A 21,732-nucleotide genomic window follows, 5' to 3' on the forward strand; every position below is an offset into this window, starting at 1 on the left:
TACGAGAAAACAAAAAACCCAGAATCGGAGAGAATGACTATATCTCCTAGACTGTAGAATCTGAGTTTGAATTATGGCCAGAATGATGAACAAAATTTCATTCTCGCTCGCTCTGTCTCTCTCTAACACACTAGTTTCATGGTCGGCTTTGCCTATCGCTAAAAGTGAGCGCCTAGATCTCAGAGACTATAAGAGCTAGAGCAACCAAATTTGGTATCCGCACTGCTGTGATATCGAACCTGCACAAGTGTATTTAAATTATTATTACAGCCAAAAGTAACAAATCAATTTTCGCTACGCAGTGCCCGACGACACGTTCAGACTGATTTTCTGTCTCTCTCGCACACACCTTTTGTCGCTCAATGTAGACATACTGACTATGTATGGGGTAAAGGTGTAGAGTTGCGGTCGCAATCAATTTTTGGCCACTTTCTACCCAAATCTGTTGAGTGTCAGAAATTTGGCACTCTTAATTTAAATATTTGACTTTAATTCCGCTAGATCGGCCGTTTCACCCACTGGCTTCTTACGCCCCACTAAGGACGAAAAAATACGATATAAAGCAGAATCAGATCAAAGGAAACTATCTACCAGATTGCTAGATCTGGATCAGATCATCATTACAGCCAGAAGGAACAAATGAAATTACTTATTCAATCTCATTCTCACACACTCACATTTTCTCGGGCGGTGTGCGACATTTGGCGGTGGGGAGGGAGATTGTAAACAGACAGAGCCACTGACAGAGTGTCGGGTGTAAATGTAGAGCCGCGGCCCTTGCCTCTGTTCAAAATGTTTCTGATCTTTTGATATGCGAAACTGAAAAATGCTCAAATGATATTTGCACTGAAAGCTCACCTCATTGAAAGTTGTCCGTTGTAACTTCAGATAAAAGCGTTAGATTTTTGTATAAGCTTTTAAAGAAATTGGCTTCCAAATTTCCTTAAAGTTAAATTTCGCTCTATTATATAAAAAAGTTTTGGGTCGTCGTCGTCTTATACTTTTATCGGCACAAGCAAGTAAAGCAAGTGTGCCGGAGTTTGGCGCACGAGCGAAGCGAATCATTCCTCGGTATGCCTAATAGTTCACTCCGCTGAACTTTTTGTTGGATTCTATGTAAACGATTCACTGGATCTATAATTTTTAAATTGAAGTAAAAGATCCACAGGCTCCATGACAGAAAAGGATACAAAAAACTTAAGAAACGCTCTAACTTATGGCACAATAGCCAAAAATTCCAATCAAGAAAAGGACTTTTCCAGGTCTGTGAAAGATAAAAATAGAGCTTAAGCTATTTAGGAAACGGCTTAACCTTTGTATTCCATGAAGATCTCTTCCTTTCCATGAACTAAAGTACATTTACAGCCCCAACATCGACCTTTTCGATGTCCATCGTTCTCTATATTGAAACTGCATTACTTTTGGCCTTGTTTAAGTCGTCAGCTTGACCTAACCCTTGGCCCTTGTCTGGGTTCAAATGCCTGCAGTTTGTTTTTATAAAATTAAAAACTTTTCCAGCTGAAATCTTCGGGCACGCAGCCCAGCAAAAGCAAGAGAGGGCGAAACGTGTTTTATCTGCAACAATTGCTTGTTGATTTGGGCCCCTATCCGCCCTCTTCCTCCCCAGCCTGTTAGAACTAAAACTTTTGGCATAGATTGTGCTGACCCCGAGTACGAGCGACCGCCGGACCCCATGGACCCCCTAGACCAAGGGAACACCCAGACAGACTGCCTGGCAAAGACAATTTACGGCCACGACGACAGTTTTCTACAAATTATCGTGTGACAAAAAAAGAAAGAAAGTAAAGCCAGGCGAGACAAGGTGAAGAAATTGCAGATAGATGGAAAAGCTGTAGACAAGAAAGTTTTGCGGCCAGCGCTCGGTTTGATAAGAAATAATTTATTTGCGGTCACTTGCGAGGTGTGTCTGTCGGCAGGTGGGTGCAACGGATTTAAAAATTATCAGAATTGAGCACGGAACGGAAGCAGTTTTAGGTGTGCCATAAAAAATTACATTTTATTTTTTATTATTATTGAATACTCGAACACAGGGGCCAACAGTGGGTAGAGGGTCATATAAATGTGCCTCCAAAGACTGTGTGTGTGTCCCAAAAAAAGTGTTGTATAAAATACGAGTGTAAAATGAAGTATAAATGCTTTAAAGGAAGAAAATTTCATGCGATCCGTGTATGATTTTAATTTTTTTCACAGCCCTTGCATTGCCCGGCAGCAAGTTTAAATTACATTTTTCTGATTTATAAAAAGAACTGTGGTAGGAGAGCATTTTGCATGGACGAGGGACAGGACAAGCACTGTGGCTAGGGGTTAGGGCAGGGGCAGCGACAAGGGCATGGCTGGTCCAAGCACATTCCGCATTTCACATTTCAACTTTTTCATTTATCAGCCTTTTGGCTTTTAAATGTCCCCAACGCTGCTGTCACTGTCTGACTTTTGACTGTCCAGTTTTCGTTTTCAGCTTGGCTTTATTTCTCCTCCTATATGTGTGTACGTTTTTTTCGTTGGATTTAGGGCAGGACTTACACACATACATACACATGGACAGACACATGGACATACATGAAGTGGATACGCCCCCAGCTAGTAGTGCCCGCTGCCTTTACCGCTTCCATGTACTTAGCCGAGGAGAGACAGCAACAGGCAAACGGAGTCTCAGACTTGGAATTCATGTGTGCGCGTCCCTGTACTCCTGCCACTCCTGTGCGAGTATGTGTATGTGTGCCATGTCACATGAAAGCCACAAGGTTGTACGCCAGTCGACAGTCGCCGTGACATTTCAAATTTACGGACTATGACAAAGTGAGTTAAATGCATTTTGAGAAGTACTCTCAGCCCATCCCATTCCATCCCATCCACATAACTTTGGAAAAGAGCTGAAAAGAAAATACCCCCAAAACGAAACAAACAATAAACACAAAAAAGAAAGAAAGCGAATCTTATTCAAGGCAAAAGCCAGCATGTGCAGCAATCTGCCCTTTTGATGTCTGCCGGGTTCACTCTGCCGTCTATACACATATACCTACTATTTTTCTATATATATATATATATATATATATATATATATTTAAAGATCATGTACTTACTAAAATTACAACTTACACACACTAGAACTGGCATTAGAAGAGGCAGCAGCACTGTGCGGGGGGGCAAGTGTTTATGCACTTCGATTGCATGTCTTTGGGCCCGATGCGGCTCCAATAACCAAGTTTCCATCCTCAGACTTTGCTGCTGCTGCTGCTGCTGCTGCTGCTGTTCCCTGTTCCCTGTTGTTGCTGTTATTTGCAAAAGTTATTCATACGCCACGTTGACAATAGTAGAAAATGCAATTTATGTTGGAAAAACATTGCGTAAGTGCATCTGAGGCGAAATTCAAGTAGCTGCCAGAGCCCCACAGACAACAGCAGCAGAAGCTGGAGTAGGAGCGGCTGGGTTCTGAAGCTGAAGCTGTTAGAGGATAGACCCACCCAGTGTCAGGCCGGCACATGCAAAAGGCTCAGGCGGTGGCAGGCAGTCATGTAAAAGCGTTGCCATATAAAACATCTAGAAATTCCAATAAAATTTTCATGCAATTTTCCTCATACTCATACTTGTAGCCGCTTTCACATGCAGAGTGAGCTGTTCTCCACCCATGCCCGTACCCACGACCCATCTTATGCTGCTCCTTGCTGCCTGCTGGCTGGCTGGCTGGCTGGCTCGCTGTCTGGCTGGCTCTTAGAGGCGCCCTGGCCAACTCATGGCTTATGCCGCCCTCAGCTCTCAGCAGACGAGAGTATTGCTACTACTACTACTACTACTTATACGTGTACGTATACGGGTACGTGTATGTGGGTGTTTGTGGCAAATGCATATCTTAGACACTCAATAAGTAAAATAAACAATGCCAAGAAAGTGCCAAAATCAATTTGCTTTCTAAATGTCAGCCAGTGTGGAAGTGCACTCATGCTGTGGGTAGGTCTCCCAGCCAGAGACAATCATTTGGGCCAAGGCCACAGATAAAACCAAACTGAAATGCTGCTGCTGCTGCTGCTGCTGCCACCTGGCCATAAATAACAAATTAATTGTGTATCACATAACCTTTGATACGAGTACCAAGTAACCCTCCCCCCCTGCCCCACAAATCGATGCCCAATTTAAGCAGCCACAATTTAAGCTCCCATTTTTGCAGACCAGAATTGACAATTTATGCAGATTGATGTTGTAGCAAATAAACTGTAATATATCTGCCCAATTTTGTTATAGTTACTTTTTTTTTGTGCAAATCTTTTGATGTGGCTGCCACATTAAGATTTGTGTATAAAGTTGATTGAAGCGGGGCGCACCGAGTCGGGCCGAGGCGAGAGCGGCTGGTCAGGCCAATTTAGCAACGCTTAGCCACACAAGATGGGAGGCGGGGGCAAGGCGTCACTGGGGTGGGGTGTCCATCTGAAGGATGGACAAATTTCATTGGACGTGGCGAAAAATTTCATTTAAAATATATTTTGCACACATCACACACAAGTGCGGGCAGCGCGCTGAAAGTGTAATTTATGCGTCTTCACACAGATACTCAAATACATACATAGATACACACACACACATACACAGCTACACACACAGCTACACAGCAGCTATACTCGGCTACACATTTAGTGAAAATGTGTAATGTTGACCCGACGGCAGGCAAAGGACTGGGACTGGGGTTGGGGTTGGTGCTGGGGCCGAAACTGGGGCTGTCAGGCTGGGGGGCCCTGGCGCGAGCTCTGGATAGCTCTGGATGTCCTGCCAGCCATTGCTCGACGCTTTTCATTTTTCTGTTTTGGGCTAAAATACCAAATTACGACATAAATAATGCATAGATAACGAAATTTATTACATTTCATGTATCAGGCAGGCAGGCAGGCTGGCAGGCAGGCTGGCAGGCAGGCTGGCAGGCAGGCTGGATTGCCGACAGTCGTGTCGACCAGTACCCAGGACTCTGGGACTTTGGACAGGCCTGAACTAGCCACGTCTGGCCCAGCCCTCACCCGGAAAAAGTTTCACATCAAACAGCCGGGAAATGCCAGAGCTGCTGTAAATGTTTGAGCAGAGCGGGGGACAGAGACAGGGAAAGGGACATTGTCGTCCTGGGCGTCGCCTTCTTAATTTATGGCTCATGTTAGTTTCTCTGATTTGCCAGCAAAAGTTTATCGTATGGCCATTTCGCTATTGTTGCTGCTGCTGTTTGCCGTTGCAGGCAGTGGCCCCTGAAATTTAAAAATGTAATTGTTACAGGCATTAATCGACTTTGAGGCCACAGCGTGCCATATCTAAGCTCCCCCGCCCCCGCCCCCCACACACTCACATTACTCGTACAATGAAAATTCATATATTCAAATTTCAATGGAATTACTCCTCCGAGCAAGAGCCAAAACTGTAGCTGTAGCTGTAGCTGTAGCTATAGTGGCAGTCCCTCCCTCACCATCATCATGAGATATGCTTGTTTATGCTATAAAAATTAAGTTAAATGCAAAACTTTTTTGCGGTTCGGCGCTTGGCAGGCCACGTCGCTCTCGTCTATAGCTTCAGCTTTCAGCTTCACTTGATGTGGATGCGGATCTAGATGCGGATGCGGATGCGGATGTCTTGCTCATATCGCTGCCAGTTGCTTATAATTGCATTTGCATATTATTTCCCTTTTATTGCACATGTCGACCGACTTGACATGCCATCACTTCTGGCACTGGAGCTGGCACTGGAGCTAAAGCTGGAGCTGGGGCTAGAGAGGAGCCCCCCAGTGGTTGAAACCCTTAAACCATTTATTTTTTTTTTACTCTTTTTTTCCCCCACCACCGCTTACCCGCTTTCCCACTGGCTGCTTGGCGCTACTTGGACTGCCATTTTTTTCCGTAAAAATATTTTATAAAATGCTGGCACGCTTCCGGCAACAGCAACAACACAGAAAAAGAGTTAAAAGTTAAGCGTTGCCTGGTGCGAAAAAAAATTATACCAAAATAATTTGCATATAAATTATGATTGAAGGAGTTGTGGTCGGAAGGGAAGGGGGGGGGGGGGGGGAGGGGGACTTAAGCCAGGACCAAAGGTGTCAAGCTGAGTGAAGGCAGGAGCGATAAAGGGCTTAACGCTTCCCCAAAAACCTAATCAATTGTGATGCCTGCCCATCACCGAGCGAATATTGCAATAAATACGAGCATCCTCAAAGAGCATTTGAGACGCATCTCAGCTGTAGTGTCAATAGCGCAAGAGTCCCCCCAAAAAGGCACTGCCAGACAGCCAGAAAACGGTTTCAGTTTCAGTTCCAGTTCCAGTTCCAGTTTCCATTCCAATTTCCTGCACACTTGTCAGCATCTCAGCATCTCAGCATCAGCATCACATTGCATTGCATGGCAATCCTCGTCCGCAGGTAAACAATGCTAATGCATACTTTGGCTTAGGACTTTTCTTTGAAGAGACAGAGAGAGAGAGAGAGAGAGAGGGAGAGAGAGAGGAAGATAGTGTACGTGAAACGTGGCAGTGGTGGATATGGCAGAGGGCTGCACTTCCGGCACGCATGAGATGGCGGACTTATGTCGCTGCTCGTCAGCGTCAAGAATCTGAAGATTGAAGATTGGACTGGGGGATTGCGATTGGGATTGCGTTTGGTAGGGAGGTGGTGTGGTGTAGAGTACAGTGGCGTGGAGGGATAAACGGTGCACGTGTTTTCCATTTTAGGGCTCTGAAATCAAATCTAAAATGAATTTACCTTTGTTGATTTGCGACGACTTTTGCATTTTGGCTTATTATACAAACACAGATACAACACACAACCTCAGAGAGAGAGAGAGAGAAAGAGACACTAACGTCTCTGTTGATTTGTGGGAAAACCCCTAGCGATTGCTTGCTCGGATTTCGAAATGAGCTCAAGACAAATGTAAATATTTTTTAGTGCTCACTCAACTCAATGGCACAGGGACAAGGACCGACTTAATATATATATAGTACATATACATATACATCCATATAAACATATACACACACATATACATATATATATATATATATGTATACTCTTGGGCTTGGGTCTTATGATGAATGATTGTGTGCTTCCTGTAGATTTGTAGCCGCCGATAAACTCAATTTGTTTGCGCTCATCTTGGTAGTGGGGACTCTATGCCACTCCACTCCATGCCACACCACTCCAGTGTATTGTCGAGTGTGGGCCGAAGCGTGCCAAGAGCTCACATTACGCATACGCCGTGTTGTCGCTCTTGATTTGCAATTTGAAGACGCTCGGTAGCTGATGATTTTCAAAGTTTTTTTAAAGCCAATACGAGCACTAGACTATAGCGTTAGGATTCTGTTCAAATCACCCACTCAACCCGCCTCAACCCGAACCGCCTTAAGAACTTGTCGTGAAGAATTTATTTTCAATTTGATGAGAATTTCGCTTTTTGTCGCCCATTTCTTCTGTTTTCATGTCTTTTGTATTGCAATTCCTATTAGTATGTGTTTGTGTGTCTGTGTGTGTGTGTGTGTCTGTGTGGTGGGTGGTGGGTGGTGGGTGGTGGGTTGTGCTCTCTTGTCTTTCCTTTACTTTTATTAAGCCAACTTCTAGCACTTTTACGACTTCAGCCATAACTTATGCTCCTCCGTCAACGCGATGGGCCATATACTTTTTACTTATTCTCCAATTATTGTTGATATTTTTTGCTGCCCGTTTCTTTATTCCTCAGTTTATTTTATACCTTATCCTTAGTCCTGCGAAAGTAGTACACATTTAATTGCTTTTTTCGTCCTGAAACCTGTGGAAATGTGCGCTGGAGGCTGGGGCGTGAGTAAAATTATTAAATGCTATTTATCACTGGAAGGCGACAACGGAAATGTGTCTCTGACACTTACAAGAATGCCAAAGGAGTCGACTGGGCGATTTCTGGGTGTTAACTGGGGGCCGGTTTGCTGAGTGGCAGGGGCATGTCGCATGTGCAGAGCTGCTAAGGAAATTGGCAGCATCTTGGATGGAAAAAATTGCACTTGAGGAAATTAAAAGTTGCATTTGAATGCCATGCACGAGCATAAAAACTAATATCCGCTGTACAGATTCTCAGCTTCTCTCGGATTATTGTTTGACTCAGAGAAATGGCTTTCGACTGCTGAAGAAAGTGGCCAAGGGGACATTTTACATAATTTTATATGTATTCAAAAATGATTAAACATGAATGAAAAAAAAACACAGTTATAATAAAATACATAAAAGTACAGCCTAAAAGTATGCCACAACACAAGGATCGCCGTCGCTGATACTGCCAGAAGGTCGGCAAAGATAAAAAAACGTCAAAGATACATATAGACCTGTAAAATACATGTAGACTAAATCTACCTTATGGACAGTACAACCTCCCTCTAGAGCCTAGACATACAGCACAAACATGGCCGCAATAGACGCCAAAAAGGCCATAACAGTCGATGCATAGAGCACGGCACAGGTCGTCCCCATCCAGGAGACAAGCGGCCCCACAGAGACCGAGACAATCAATTGTGCAATGAACACAACGCTGCTAATAATGGCGACATCGGTACCCAGACCACGGGCCTGTTTCAGCGGCAGAGTCTCTCCGTTCCGCACACGAAACTGAGGGAGAAAGAGGTACATCAAAGAGTTGCTCTACAGCGCTAAAGCTCTATATTCAGAATCATTGCACTTACGCAGTTCTTGGCATGATATCTGGCCACCAAAATAAAGGGAACCGTAAAGATGGTTCCATAGAGTATGCCGGCAGCTGTGCTAAACACCAGCACACCCCATTTGGTGGGCCAGAGACCCAGGATGAGCATTCCAATGGCGTAGTAGATCATGCCGCTGATGTACACAGCTTTGGTGCTGAAAGAAGATAGCTTATAAGTTTGTTCCAGATATCAAATTAAGGGGGAAGGCTTACCCGAACCACTTCATTAGCTTCGTTACGGACAACGAGTATATCGAACAGGAGAAGGCATAGATGGACATGCCCCAGCAGCCAAATCGGACACCGGCCTCATAGCGAAGGTACGCCTCGGAGGTTGGTGGCGCCGTCGGATCCCCATTGAACACAGCTTCGCCTACAAAGTCGGTGAAGTAGAGGCAATAGGTGACGTGGCCCATCCAGCACAGAAGATTGGTCAGAGCCAGCATTCTCATCGAGTACGGCATAACGAATATACTCTTGAGATAGGCACTTAGCGACACAGGAGCCTCAGCCACCGACTGTCCCTCGAGGTCTCTTGTGTTCTTCTCCAGCGCGGGGGAGTATCCATTCTGATAGCTACCCTGGAGTGCCTCGGCACGTTTGGCATCATCCACGATCATTTTTAGCTCCAGCTGCGTTGTCTCCTGGATGTAGTAGACGGCATTGTTGTTCTTCTTCAGCTCCTTCTTGATAGCCGCATCGGTCATGGGGCGCAGCAGTTCATCCTGCTCCATCAGCGGCAGAGGAATCTCCCGGAACGTGGTCACCGTAATGATGTAGCATATCACAAAGATTATGGTGACCAGGCCAAAGACCGTGGGTATATTTCCGCCCAGGAAGCTGCCAATGTGCGTCATCTCCCAGTCAACGCCCCCGATGGCATAGCCGATGGTGCCCCCAAAGCCGGCAAAGAGCGCAAACATTGTCATTGCCTTGGGCTGCTCCTCGGGCACACACATGTCCAGCAGGTAGGTGCGGGCCGGTGTTTGGCAGGTGTCCGCATCAAAGTCCAGCATCACCATGCCCAGAATAGTGAGGATTACGGCGTACTTATAGTCGGAAGCGGACGGTCCGGTTGCCTCCGCTGAGGCGGCAACCAATGCCGCCACAGATCCTTCGCTGACGAAATTGGTGATGTTAGTGACGGCCACCTCCGTGTAATTGTAGCCCACATCGCCAAGCAGCACGCCCAGATCCTTGCCGTAGGGCACCAGGATGAGGCCGCAAAAGATGCCAAAGGATAGTATGGAAATGATAGGACGACGTCGTCCCCATCGCAGCTTACAACGATCGCTGATGCTGCCCAGGAGCGGCGACACAAAGAAGCCAATCAGTGGCGATAGTCCCCAGGCCATGGTCATGACCTTATGATCGACGCCGATCGACAGCAGAATGGGGGACACGAAGCTAGTCTCGGCTGCATACGCAAACTCAATGGCCATGGCAATGGCTGATAGGCGGAACATCTCGAATCGGGTCTTTCGGCGAAAGACATGCGAGTAGTCCTCATCCTGCTCCTTGGCATGATTCTCCCTGGTCTTGAGCATGTACTTGATCATAGGATTCTTGTCCGAGGACAGTTGATCTGCCTGCGAGGGATCCGCCGCAACACCAACCATTTTAGAAAAGGAAAACCTGCTGTGGGAGAGTGTTCGATTAATTACTTAATTTCTGTATCTCAATCTTGTAATTAGCTGCACAAAATGTGCCAAGAGAACAACAACATCGTGCCGTTTTTCCATCGCACGAAGAAAACAAAACAAAACAAAACAAAACAAAACATACAGAAAACGTTGAATTGAATTATAATGGAAACATCTGGAGCGGCACGTCGCAGAAGCTCGCGTCAAAGATTTCTGATTAATTGAGCTACGCGGCGGCCAGCGAAAAATCAATTTCGATTCAATTGCAACCGAGGTCCATCCATTGTCTGTCTGTTCATTTTTGTGTCACTTGCCTTGCGATTGGCTCGAAAAAGTAATGAAAATTATCTCTCCTTCGGGTTTATTTGTTAATAACAATAAACAAAATGCAATCACAGCAATCACTGCCATAGAATCCCAATCGAAACCCCCTTTCCAGGGAGAATGCTCACCTTTGCTCTTAGCTCCCAATTATCTCAATTTATGGATATGTCTTTCTGTCTCTTCTGTTTTTTGTAATTCACTTCTGTTTGAACTTTACAATTAGCCACATTTTTGTATAATTCCAAGCGAACACTTTCGCTAACAAGGAGACAATTTATAGAATTCAATTACTCTGTAGATACATATGTACATATATCGTTAAGTAAACTGATCTTTAACTGATCAGATGTAGCCGCGACACGAAAAACCTATCCAAAACGTCGCGTGTCCAAATCGCAACTGAGTCTGGGCCTCGTCTCAGAGGTCTCTGTGAGGTCTCTGTGAGGTCTCTGTGAGGTCTCTGTGAGGTCTCTGGGCTTCTCTCCGAGGGCTCTGTCTGTCTTTGAGCCATTGACCAAATCTTGTGTCGTGCTAAACTTATCAGCTCTTATATTGTACGTGTGTGTGCGAATAATAATAATAACAATAAAAGCTGGAATAAATTTAGCGATCTATCCCACTAAAGAGACATATCTTCAACAATAATTGAGACGAGTTGCCAGGTCATGTGTGCGGGGGTGTGGGGGTGGGTGCGGAATGATATCTGGGTACTGGGAAACAGTGTACTGGAATTGGAATCTACTTGAACCACACTCGCTCTCTTTGTCTCTAGCCCCGGGTTAGATGACCGGCGAATTTTTCGTCACTGAATATTCATTAAGCCACAAACTACATATACGAATCGTAATCAAATCTTTTGAGACTAGGTCAATACATGTATGAATTAAAAAAGCAGCCAAAAAACATACGCAGAAAAACTTGAATCGAGCTGAACATATTTCAATATTAAGTGATGCCTAATGCTTGATGCTGATACCTCATGCGTAGACATTAATAAGGCCTGTTACTATTAGGAAGTCACCTGATAAGAAGCCGATTCCGTAGATGAATCATTCCCCCGAAAAATGGGGTCAAGGTTATTCCGGGGGCTTTGAGGAAATAGTTTTTGCCTTTTTTAATGCTCACAACACAATGCAAAACCAAAATACAAAATTCACACATCTTCGGCTGGATAATATTCCGTTGTTTTTAGTGTTTTTTTGTGTGTTTGATTATCGCCACAAATGCGGTAATTATACAGTTTGTTGTAATTAACATGTTTATTAAAGTGCTGCTTAAAATGCATATCACTTGATTGTTGTCTGCCGTCTGCCGTCTGTCGTCTGTCGTCGTCCGTCGGTTGTGATGTGGGCGTGGGCCCTCCCTATCGTATGGGTGGGGAGAAGGTATGTGAGAGGGTTATTAAGGGTGTAATTGATCGTTTTATTGGGCCCAAACATGAAACCAGTCATTAATTTTGATAGCTTTTCCCGTATAATGGTGGGAGTCAATTCTAAGAAAATTTCTTCAGTCTGTTGAAAGTTTCTTTCCGCCACTTTATTCATTGAACTTTTCATGTAACTGCGTTTTATTCGCTTGAATTACTCGTACTCACCTTTTTGTTACGCTTATCCTTGGCACTAGTCCTGCCTTGATCTCACAAATAATAAGGTATTGAATGCTTTATAGATTTCAATATGGGTTATATACATATATGTATTCTACTGTTATAGGTTTATATTTGGTTTTGCTCTTTACGATCACTGCGTTTTCTTCTTCTTTTTTTTACTCACTTTCCGCCTTGTTTTGTTGTTTTAGTGTCAATAAATGATAATCCGTTAAAGTTTTTCGCTTGCACAAATTGTTGAACATAAAATAAATTTCGATTTTTGTTTTTGTTTTCAATTTCGATTGTTTCTGCTGCTCTTTCTGCACGAGGGAGTGGCAGTTGGGGCAGTTGTTTTGGGCGGGCGGTGGTGACAACGAATTCACTCTCATAACTTTACCCATGCGGAGGAGCAGGAGCTGTGCTGTGGCTGTGACTGTGCTGTGCTGTGCTCTGCGGATGGCTAACAAAATCAATTTTTCCTCCTCGGTTTTCACTTCAAATGACGTTCTGCTATGCTCTCGGCCCGTTGGCGACGTTATTATTATTAATTCTTAAAATTTGCAATACTATATTGTATACTAAATATGTATATAGTAGGATTGGTTATTTTTTATCTCCGCTGGCTGCTGTTAAAGTGCTGATGACATTGCCCCTGGTCGTACGCGATGATGGCCTGAACGCTGCGTGGATTTTGGCAAGACATGAAAGATGTGTGTGTTTGGCTTCGGGACACCCTGCACACGCTACACGCAACACGCAACACGCAACACACGAAGAAAAAATAGAAATGCCAAAATGGAATAGAAAACTAATTTTCTATTTTGTTTGGCTGTTGCTTTTTCCGTCGCGTCGATGACTTTGGTTTTATTTTTGGCCACCCTCAAAAACGAACTTGTGACGACAGCAAACGATCTGGGGATCTTGTAGTTCTGTGCAACTGTGGATCTGTGATCCGGGTCTGCTCTGGTTCGCTGTGCGACTGATTGGGTCTGCCTCTGGAGCCAATTTATATAGATAGCATATGACTCGCTATGCTCTCTGCCTCTCTCTCAGCCTCTCTCTCTCTCTCTCTCCGTCTCTCTCTCTCTCTCTCTCTCTCTCTTTCGAAGAGGGTGATGGTGGAGGGGGACTCTCGCGTCGCCTTATCGTCGGGCCTTTGGTCAGCCTTTCCTTTCTTTGTCTTAGGAGCAGCCACCGTTGTCGTCTTGTCAATTATTTGTTTAGATATTGTTACTATCATTATTTGCATTAAATTTTATTTATGCAAATCCATTGACGGACATGGCAGTCGTCCCAGTCCCAGACCCAGTCCCAGTCCGTGTGTAATTATGTTAATTCATTCATAGGCAAGGTTCTTGAATCTTGTGCAAACATTTCATATCATTTGATCAGCCACTAGCCCTGCAGCAACAGCAGCAGCTTTGATATTCTATTAAACATACATATGTATGTACATGTCTTACTCTTAACCGTACCCGTACCCGTACCCGTACCCGTACCCGTACCCGTAACCTAACTTATTCCACCTTGCCTCAACTTATCCAGTTGTCCAACAACAAGGAACGGAACATACACATCTCTGGAAACGAGTTTTCCAGGCGACAACGACAGGTTTGAAAACATTCGTGGAGAATAGTTCGCACGAGTCCCGCGCACAGTGGCCTCGATATCATTGTTTTGTGGGTGTCTCAAATCCTAGATTATGGGGGGAAATTCCACTTGATTTCGAGTACCGCTTCTTCAGTTTCAGTATATTTGTTTTTTTATTTACTTATTGCCTTATCAGCCATGAACGGGACCCCGTTTGTCAAATCAGAGCAGCAGCAGCAGTAACAGCAGCAATCGATTGGGCGGCACTTGAGAATCGAATTAGGGAACGGCGCGCACTAATAATAGCCAGAAAATGAAGATTTAATAGTCAGGCAGTCATATCATATCGATCACATGGTTGTTGAGGTGTACGACTATATCTCTGGCATTGAAAATGGCCAAAAACCCAGACAATGACTGCTCTGATCGTTAAAATTTTTGAAGAATCATTGTAATTCAAACAGATGGCAAAGGGAAAACCTGAATTGGAAATGCTATAGCGATAGCTCCGCTATGTTCATGTTTGATTTATAATTTAGAGTCCATTAGCAGATTTCGAGATTTGGTAGCGTTCTGTAGCCATCTGAAGCAGGGCTTATCTTCCATATTGGCTTATCTTTAAATATACATATTTCAGACAACAAATTTCATTTTGTTTATACTTTCGGATATTTGTAACCCCACACCTCGTCTCGATGCAAATGTCGGTGTGTTTCGCTTTGCGGCGCCGATGGCATAGAATGATACATCTTTTATTTATTTTTTCAACTTGCTGTCTGTCTGTTTATCTGTTTATCTGTTCGTCTTTCTGTCATTATGTGGCGGCGGGGCTTATATTGCTCAGAATCTCTCATATTTCGTGTGTACTGCCGGCTTGTTGAAATTTTGCATTAGCTTGTTATGTGCTGTGTGTGCCTGATGGATAGTTGACATGAACTATTAGCGCAAATCTGCGACGTTGGGCCAAGACAAGTTCTTCGATTCGCCTGCCACTCGATTGTAGTGCGTTTTGTGGTTTTTTTTTGTGGCAAGCAAGAAGTAAAGCACAGAAAATGATGTACCAATAAGTAGTTTAGGCAGCAACCGCAGAGCAGCGCAGAGCATAGCAGAGCATAGCAGAGGCTTAACAGCCGAATCCGATTCCGAGTGCGAGTCCATTGACCTGTCCCACTCTCGCTCTCGTTGGGGGTCCACTGAGGTGTGAGATCTTTTGTATTAGGCTGATTTTCCAACATCTGCATATGTTGGCGCAGAAAAAAAACAGAGCCGTAAACTGTCGTCATTGCTCACAAGGTTATCTTGCAGTCTGGTTGGATGTCATGTTTGATAAGCAAGCCTTCTCATTTGCGGGCTTATCTCCATAAATCTTGCTGCTTTTTTTTACTTAGTGAACAGCACACGGCAACGGATGGTCATAAATAAAAGTTCCTGGCGTTTGATAAGACAAACTATTCATGCTTCTCGGAGTGCCCCCCCTGGAGGACTGATTAATCTCTATAGGAGAGCATCTAAGTAAATGGTTTTTTGAATTAATTAACAGTCGCAACGTATTCCGAAACAGCAAATAAAAGGGTGTCTGCTACATCACTTCACACCCAGCAGATGGATGTCTCTTGTAACAGCCAACCTTTAACTTCCGCCCAAAGGTATGCAACATATTTTCCGAAGTGTTTGTAATACTGAGATGTATGCTTGGATTTCCGCTCGACTTTTTGTTTCTATATTGAAATAGGTGAAATAATAAAATGAGGTGAGAGGATATATCTTCCTATGAGAGTTCAAAGTAGTTTTGTTGTGTAAACAGGTGGCTGATTTAAACTGAACGCCCAAAAGCAGGCAACATACTCGAATCAAATGCTGGTAACGAAGCGCATTTTTGTATGAGAATCCATTGCCTACTTTTGGGGCAGCTGCTAAAATGCTATTAATTTTCACAGAATTATCATATGATTGCATTTTTTCAAGGTTCAATTTGTTTGTTCATTTAATGGCCTTGAACTATGTTTGAGGACAATTATCGCCATAATAAATTTGTCCGTCCAATAATTTCCATTCAAAACCGAAACATTGCCAAAAGTGATGTTTAATTTAGAAATCATAAGTAAAAAGGAATCCAAGAACTGAGGTCGGACCGCCGCAATCCGCTTTGGTTTGGGCTTTCAATCAATTAAATTGTTGCTCGCCTCCCAACAACGCTCTCTTCCCCCAGACGCTCTTTCCCGCTTCTCTCACTTTTGAGCGAAACTTGAGCGCCAACGGCAACAGTTTAGAGTGTGAAGAAGACAGACAGACAGACAGACAGACTGACACCGAGCCCGCAATAAAAGCGGAGTAGCGTTCCTTGATACCGTTCAGATGACTCCGATCGTTGCCGCGATAAAGAAATCAATGTGGAGAATAGTGACATCTAGAATTCCAAGGAGTAGATAAGCCAGAGCCCGAGCCCAAGCCATAGCTCCCAAAGAGGAATAGCAAAGAAGTTTAGATAAACGCGAGCCCAAAAGGGAATGCGCGCAAAGAACGGTTCTTGATCGGGTGCAGTGTTTGAGTTTTGTGAATACGAGAGAGAGAGAGGAATACAGCACTCCTTTCTCAATACTCCCACAACTCAGTGGTTGGAAGTGTGAGCTCTTAGCGCCGTTGAACGTTGTTCTAATACTCTTTGTGCGCTTTGTGTCCATGGTGCCAATTGATAAGCTCTGTATATCTAATACAAGTCAAGAAATACTTGAAAGGTTAGTGTGCTGCACCGCACCGCACCGCACCGCATCGGTTGGTGGGTAAGAGAGGGGGAAGGCATTGGCTTTCAATTGTGGATAAATCGCTGCTCCATGCTGAAATCATATTATATGATTGCATCAGCTGGATTGCTGGCTGGTGCCTGTGCCAGTTTTCAATTCAAACAATTTGGAGCGCGGGGCCAGGCCTGACGCCAATTCTGAATTCGAGAAGAGTCTGCGAATGTCGCTGTCGCTGTCGCTATCGCTGGCTCTGGCTGTAGTTTTTGTTTGGGTTTCGGGTTTTATTTATTTCATCTTAATATATTGTTTTGTGCATTTCTTCGTATTTCTCCACCCTAGTAACGCATTACGATGAGAGATTTGAAGGCGAAGACCCCATCATCGAGCAGCAGCCCTGTTGGCAAGCCGGAGTCCAGCACGGTTAGCAGAATACCAAAATCCGATGCTTATCCCCAATCCCAATTTTGATCGTATCCTCCTCTCACCCTACCCCCTACAGAGCGGCGAGCGAGGGCCGCTGAGGCCATCGATGCTGCCCAAGGCATTAGCATTGGCGTCGTCTGAGGAGATGGAGACCCTGCAGCCGGATCTCGAGCTGGACCTGGGGTCACGCGACAATTGGGGCAGCTCCATGGAGTTCCTTATGTCCTGCATCGCTTTAAGCGTGGGCCTGGGCAATGTCTGGCGCTTTCCGTTCACGGCCCTCGAGAATGGGGGCGGCGCCTTCCTGGTTCCCTATCTGACGGTTCTGTTTGTGGTGGGCAAACCCATTTACTACATGGAAATGCTGCTGGGGCAGTTCTCCAGTCGCGGCATTGTGCAGGTCTTCGACTTTGCACCCCTCATGAGGGGTAAGCCTCTAACCCTCCCCTTCGCCTTCCGGCCCACCCATGGAATCGATGACACTTCTTCGCACTTTGTTTTGCAGGTGTGGGCTATGCTCAGCTCTTGGCTTTGGGCGTTTTGGCCACATACTATGCCTCGGTAATGGCTCTGACGTTGCGCTACTTCTTTGACTCCTTCTCGGCGGTGCTGCCATGGAGCTACTGCCGTCCGGAATGGGGCGATGGGTGTGTGAGTGCCGCCAGCGATGGACACCAGCCGCCTGTCGGACAGCTCTCGAGGAACTTTAGCTCCTCCTCGCAGCTCTACCTGCAGCGCATTGTTCTGAACGAGACGCAATCGCTGTCCGAGCAGGGCATTGGCTATCCCAGCGGCAGCCTGGCCCTGATGCTGGCTCTCTCCTGGCTGACGGTCACGTTGATAATCATACGGGGCGTGAAGAGCTCTGGCAAGGCATCGTATGTCCTGGCTCTGTTCCCCTACGCCGTAATGTTCATCCTGCTCGTGCGCTCGCTCACTCTGCCGGGGGCCTACGACGGAGTCATGTACTTCCTGACGCCGCAGTGGGACAAGCTGCTGGAGCCGGAGGTGTGGTACAATGCTGTCACTCAGGTGTTCTTTTCGCTGGCCGTCTGCTTCGGGGTGATCATCATGTACTCCTCGTACAATCGCTTCGGGCACAATGTCTACAGGGACGCGAATATCGTGACCACATTGGACACCTTCACGTCCCTCCTCTCAGGCGTGATTATATTCGGGATCCTGGGCAACCTTGCCTACGAATCGGGGACCAAGGACATTGGCAGTGTGGTCAAGGCGGGACCTGGCCTCGCCTTCATCTCGTATCCGGAGGCAATTGCTAAGTTCAAGATGATGCCGCAGATCTTCTCGCTGCTCTTCTTCGGCATGCTTTTCATGCTGGGCGTGGGCAGCAATGTGGGCATGGTGAGCTGCATTATGACCGTTCTGAAGGATCGGTTTGTGAACGCCAGGCTCTGGCTAATTGTCGTCGGCCTCTCGCTGGTTGGCTTCATCGTGGGCCTCATTTACATCACTCCCGGGGGTCAGCATATCATAACCTTATTGGACTTTCATGGCGTGACCTTTGTGTCCCTGGTGTCGGCTATCTTTGAGCTTGTGACCGTGGGTTGGATCTACGGTGGGTGGATCTATGGTGTGTCCTTCTTCTGACCGACATCCAGCTGACTTTTGCATTACATTTCAGGAACCAAACGCCTCTGCCAGGATGCCGAGTACATGTTGAACATCAAGACATCGAAATACTATCGCATCTGCTGGTCCATTGTCACGCCTTTGGTAATGACCGTCATCCTGTTCTACACGCTGTTCACAATGCGTCCCTTGAGCTATAATGGACAGGAGTTTCCCCTGCCGTATCGTGGTAAGAGCTGCTCTCTCTCTCCTCCTCCCTGCTCCCTCCTCCCACCTACATTCCTCTCCTCTCCTCTCCTCATTGCAGTCTTTGGCTGGAGCATCTCGGCCTTCATCATTGGCCAACTGTTCTATTGGGCCTGGCATGCAAATTACAAGCAGCCAAAGGGCTCCCTCAAGTGGCGCATCAGCAACTCGGCCAAGCCCCACTCCGACTGGGGACCACTGGACTCCAAGCAGCTCATCGACTACCAGAATTTTCGTCGCAACCAGAAGGATGTCGCTGCCGCTGCCCATGCAGGCCTGAAGCAACATCGCTGGCTCTGCTACAGCGTGGGAGATCGTATTTTCGGCTAAAGAGAGAGGAAGAATCGTCTATGTCACTCTATATAGTAATTCTTCTAACAATCATTTGTAATCTTCATTCATTCATGAGAATTGTACTCAATAAAAGACTGTAAGAGAGAGACGGACGGAGAGACAGCAGCTGCTAAGCCTCAGAGCCTAGAGAGCTAGGTACCATCTGCTAAGTAACGCTGGGAGAGATATGGGGCGAAGGGAGAGGAGAAAGGAGGGAATAAAGGGAAGCCATTCTGGAAGGGAGAAGGTGCACATCTGTTAAGCCACTAAAAGAGGGAGAGGGAGAGAGAGCGACACTGGAAAAGAGAGATAGCGAGATAGACAGCGAGCAACTCTGCTGGATGTCCGATGCCCAAACACGGATATGGATATGGATATGGATATGGTATTTTCGGAATTAAATCAATATTCAACAGTTTTCATCGTGATAGCAGCTTAAAGTTGAATTTTTGTAATTTTTCCTTTTTCCAGAAAAATTTCTTTTGTTTTCCGCTCACATCATTTCGAGACTGACATCAACAAATTGGTTCTAATGGCCAAAAGGTAGAGAAACAAGTGCCGAGAGCAAAAACTTCATCTAAGCCATTTTCAATATTTAAAACTAACAATTAGCATGCACTCAATCCTCCTGCTTTACCTGCTCTTTCTGCCCCTTCTGCCCCTTCTGCCCCTTGTGCTCCTCGTTCGGTCTCCTGCTCGTCCTTTATCCTCCCGCTCCATCTTTTTAGTAGCAATTCAGCATTTGTTTACGTCTCTGGCATTGCACTTTGCATTCGACCAGACATTTATTTGAGTTTCAATTTGTTTTCCCAAGTTTCACACACACTCACGCACACACACCACTCGGACTCGGACTCGCATTCGCTTGAGTGTGTGTGCGTGTTTGCGGCAGTTGTTGGTAAATTAATATTTCGGAGGTTCTCTGGTCCTGCGAATGTCTTAATTAAAAGTTTGTTCGGTCATGTTTCGGTAAGGGGAATGCATTCGAGCAACAAATTGTGTTTTAGTTTTCAAGGACAGGCTATACAGTCAGTCAGTCAGTCAGTCAGTCAGCCGTTCGTTTGGTTGCTTGACATTTCATTTGTTGTCATCGCTCATAGGACACGCATTAAGTATACGCCGCTTCACGGCACTCGACAGCGAGTAAGAGAGGGCTCAACACGAAAATAGAGGGCGAAATGGTGGCAAAGAGAGGTGGTAAGTGGGGTAGAGTGCATAGTGTGCTGCACTGCACTGCACTGCACTGCATTGCACACAAAAGGACACGGCCAACAGCAGAGGAAATTAAAAAAGTTGCCGTCTCTAAATGGCTTACGCTCTGGATATCACTCTGGTGCAAGAAAAGGTGAAAGAAACAATATCCACATCGGGCAACAAAACAAAAAACTTGGCCAACAACAAGCAAAGCTAACAGCTAACAGCTAACAGCTAACAAGCATTGAAGTTTAATAAAAATCCTTCTTAAAGGAGTCGCACCACCCACGGGGCCAGGCGCGGGCAGCCCTGCAGAGGAGGATCCACCGGTCTCAGAGAGAGCACCTCTCCTTGGGTGTCAGGATCCGGCTGCAGCTAATGAAATAACTTTGTGGCAACTTTTGCCATGGCCGGAATTTTGCTTAAAGCGCAAATAAAATTGCCGAGATTGCAACCGGCAGCGGCAGGGGTAGGGGCAGGGGCAGGGGCAGGGGAACCGGCAGCGGTAACAGTTCCTCCTTGCAATCAAAGACGTTGGAACAAAGGGTTTGAAATCAACTTTCGCTTTAAGCGGAAATCAATTACAATAAACGGAAATCCCCCACACCCCCTCCCGCAGTGTCGCCTCCAAAAAAGAGGCAACAATTTGGGGCGCATCGCTTGCAGCAGACAGATGCTGCAACACGGTAGAAGGGCAGCAGCTCAAAATATGAAAAGAAAAACATCGGAAAACCTGAAATGTAGGAATTCGAGCAACGTTTTTTAAATTCGGGAGTTTTCGCAGGAACCCAATTGCATTTTTGGAGCGTGTGCCTGTGCCATGTGCATTATGAGCGATGTGTGTTTTAGTTGTAAATTTGCTAAACTTTTAAGCGCTGCCAGGGAAAGTTGTCTCCTTTTCCTTTTCCTATTTTGTGTTTTTTTATTTTTTTTTGGCTTGTGAATTAACAAATTGTGTGTTCATTCTGCTGCCACGGAGACAGCGACAGCAACAGCAACAGCAACAGCAACAGCGACAAACGATGTATCCCACCCGTCAGCAGAGGCTGCAGAAGGCGTGAGCGGGGAGGGGAGGGGTGGTGGCGGGGTGGAAGCTGCTCGTGATGCGTTGATGGCAGCGGGAATCGCTTTGTGACGTTTTTCTTCCCACATTTGTTTTTTGTTTTGTATTTTGCCATCTGCATCTGCATCTCCATAGCCATTTCCATCTACTGCTTCCTCGTCTGTGGCTGTGTCTATGTCTGTGCAGCCCTGCTACGTGCTACGTGCCACGCTTTAGTGATTCACCTGCTCGACGACGACGACGACGACGACGACGACATTTGCATTTTGCATGCAACGCTGACGCTGATGCTTTGCTG

The 21,732-nt window shown here is 45.7% G+C and overlaps 2 protein-coding genes across 5 annotated transcripts; one reads left to right on the plus strand and one right to left on the minus strand.

Moving 5' to 3' along the window:
- Positions 1-8,190: 8,190 nt before the first annotated feature.
- Positions 8,191-13,251, minus strand: Slc45-1 (Solute carrier family 45 member 1). 3 transcript variants are annotated; one of them, XM_001354115.4, is made up of 4 exons: positions 12,258-13,251; positions 8,910-10,331; positions 8,677-8,851; positions 8,191-8,602 (listed from the first exon to the last, which is right to left on the minus strand). In XM_001354115.4, the coding sequence occupies exons 2-4, from the start codon at positions 10,313-10,315 to the stop codon at positions 8,381-8,383; spliced, it is 1,803 nt and encodes a 600-aa protein (XP_001354151.2). In that variant the 5' UTR covers positions 10,316-10,331; positions 12,258-13,251; the 3' UTR covers positions 8,191-8,380. The 3 variants fall into 3 exon arrangements, with proteins under 3 accessions (XP_001354151.2, XP_015042506.2, XP_015042507.2); XM_015187020.2 differs by having other exon boundaries at positions 8,910-10,334; XM_015187021.2 differs by lacking the exon at positions 12,258-13,251 and adding an exon at positions 10,792-10,921 and having other exon boundaries at positions 8,910-10,334.
- Positions 13,252-16,169: 2,918 nt separating this feature from the next.
- LOC4814023 (sodium-dependent nutrient amino acid transporter 1) lies at positions 16,170-19,286 on the plus strand. 2 transcript variants are annotated; one of them, XM_001354114.3, is made up of 6 exons: positions 16,170-16,621; positions 16,922-17,002; positions 17,082-17,433; positions 17,511-18,584; positions 18,651-18,827; positions 18,906-19,286. In XM_001354114.3, exons 2-6 carry the CDS (start codon positions 16,934-16,936, stop codon positions 19,172-19,174), a joined length of 1,941 nt encoding a protein of 646 aa, XP_001354150.1. In that variant the 5' UTR covers positions 16,170-16,621; positions 16,922-16,933; the 3' UTR covers positions 19,175-19,286. The 2 variants fall into 2 exon arrangements, with proteins under 2 accessions (XP_001354150.1, XP_015042505.1); XM_015187019.2 differs by having other exon boundaries at positions 16,170-16,576.
- The last annotated feature ends 2,446 nt before the right edge of the window (positions 19,287-21,732 follow it).

This window comes from Drosophila pseudoobscura, chromosome X (assembly GCF_009870125.1).
Source record: "Drosophila pseudoobscura strain MV-25-SWS-2005 chromosome X, UCI_Dpse_MV25, whole genome shotgun sequence".
In the NCBI taxonomy this organism is placed as follows: domain Eukaryota; kingdom Metazoa; phylum Arthropoda; class Insecta; order Diptera; family Drosophilidae; genus Drosophila; species Drosophila pseudoobscura.

What these genes read in the sequence shown, in the direction of transcription:
- Slc45-1 (XM_001354115.4), bottom strand. Translation starts at nt 10,315, where the DNA reads ATGGTTGGTGTTGCGGCGGATCCCTCGCAGGCAGATCAACTGTCCTCG. An exon ending in AAGCTAATGAAGTGGTTCGG is followed by an intron (nt 8,852 to 8,909) that starts GTAAGCCTTCCC and finishes ATCTTCTTTCAG; the next exon opens with CACCAAAGCTGTGTACATCA. An exon ending in GATATCATGCCAAGAACTGC is followed by an intron (nt 8,603 to 8,676) that starts GTAAGTGCAATG and finishes TTTCTCCCTCAG; the next exon opens with TTTCGTGTGCGGAACGGAGA.
- LOC4814023 (XM_001354114.3), top strand. Translation starts at nt 16,934, where the DNA reads ATGAGAGATTTGAAGGCGAAGACCCCATCATCGAGCAGCAGCCCTGTT. An exon ending in CTTTGCACCCCTCATGAGGG is followed by an intron (nt 17,434 to 17,510) that starts GTAAGCCTCTAA and finishes TTTGTTTTGCAG; the next exon opens with GTGTGGGCTATGCTCAGCTC. An exon ending in GTTTCCCCTGCCGTATCGTG is followed by an intron (nt 18,828 to 18,905) that starts GTAAGAGCTGCT and finishes TCCTCATTGCAG; the next exon opens with TCTTTGGCTGGAGCATCTCG.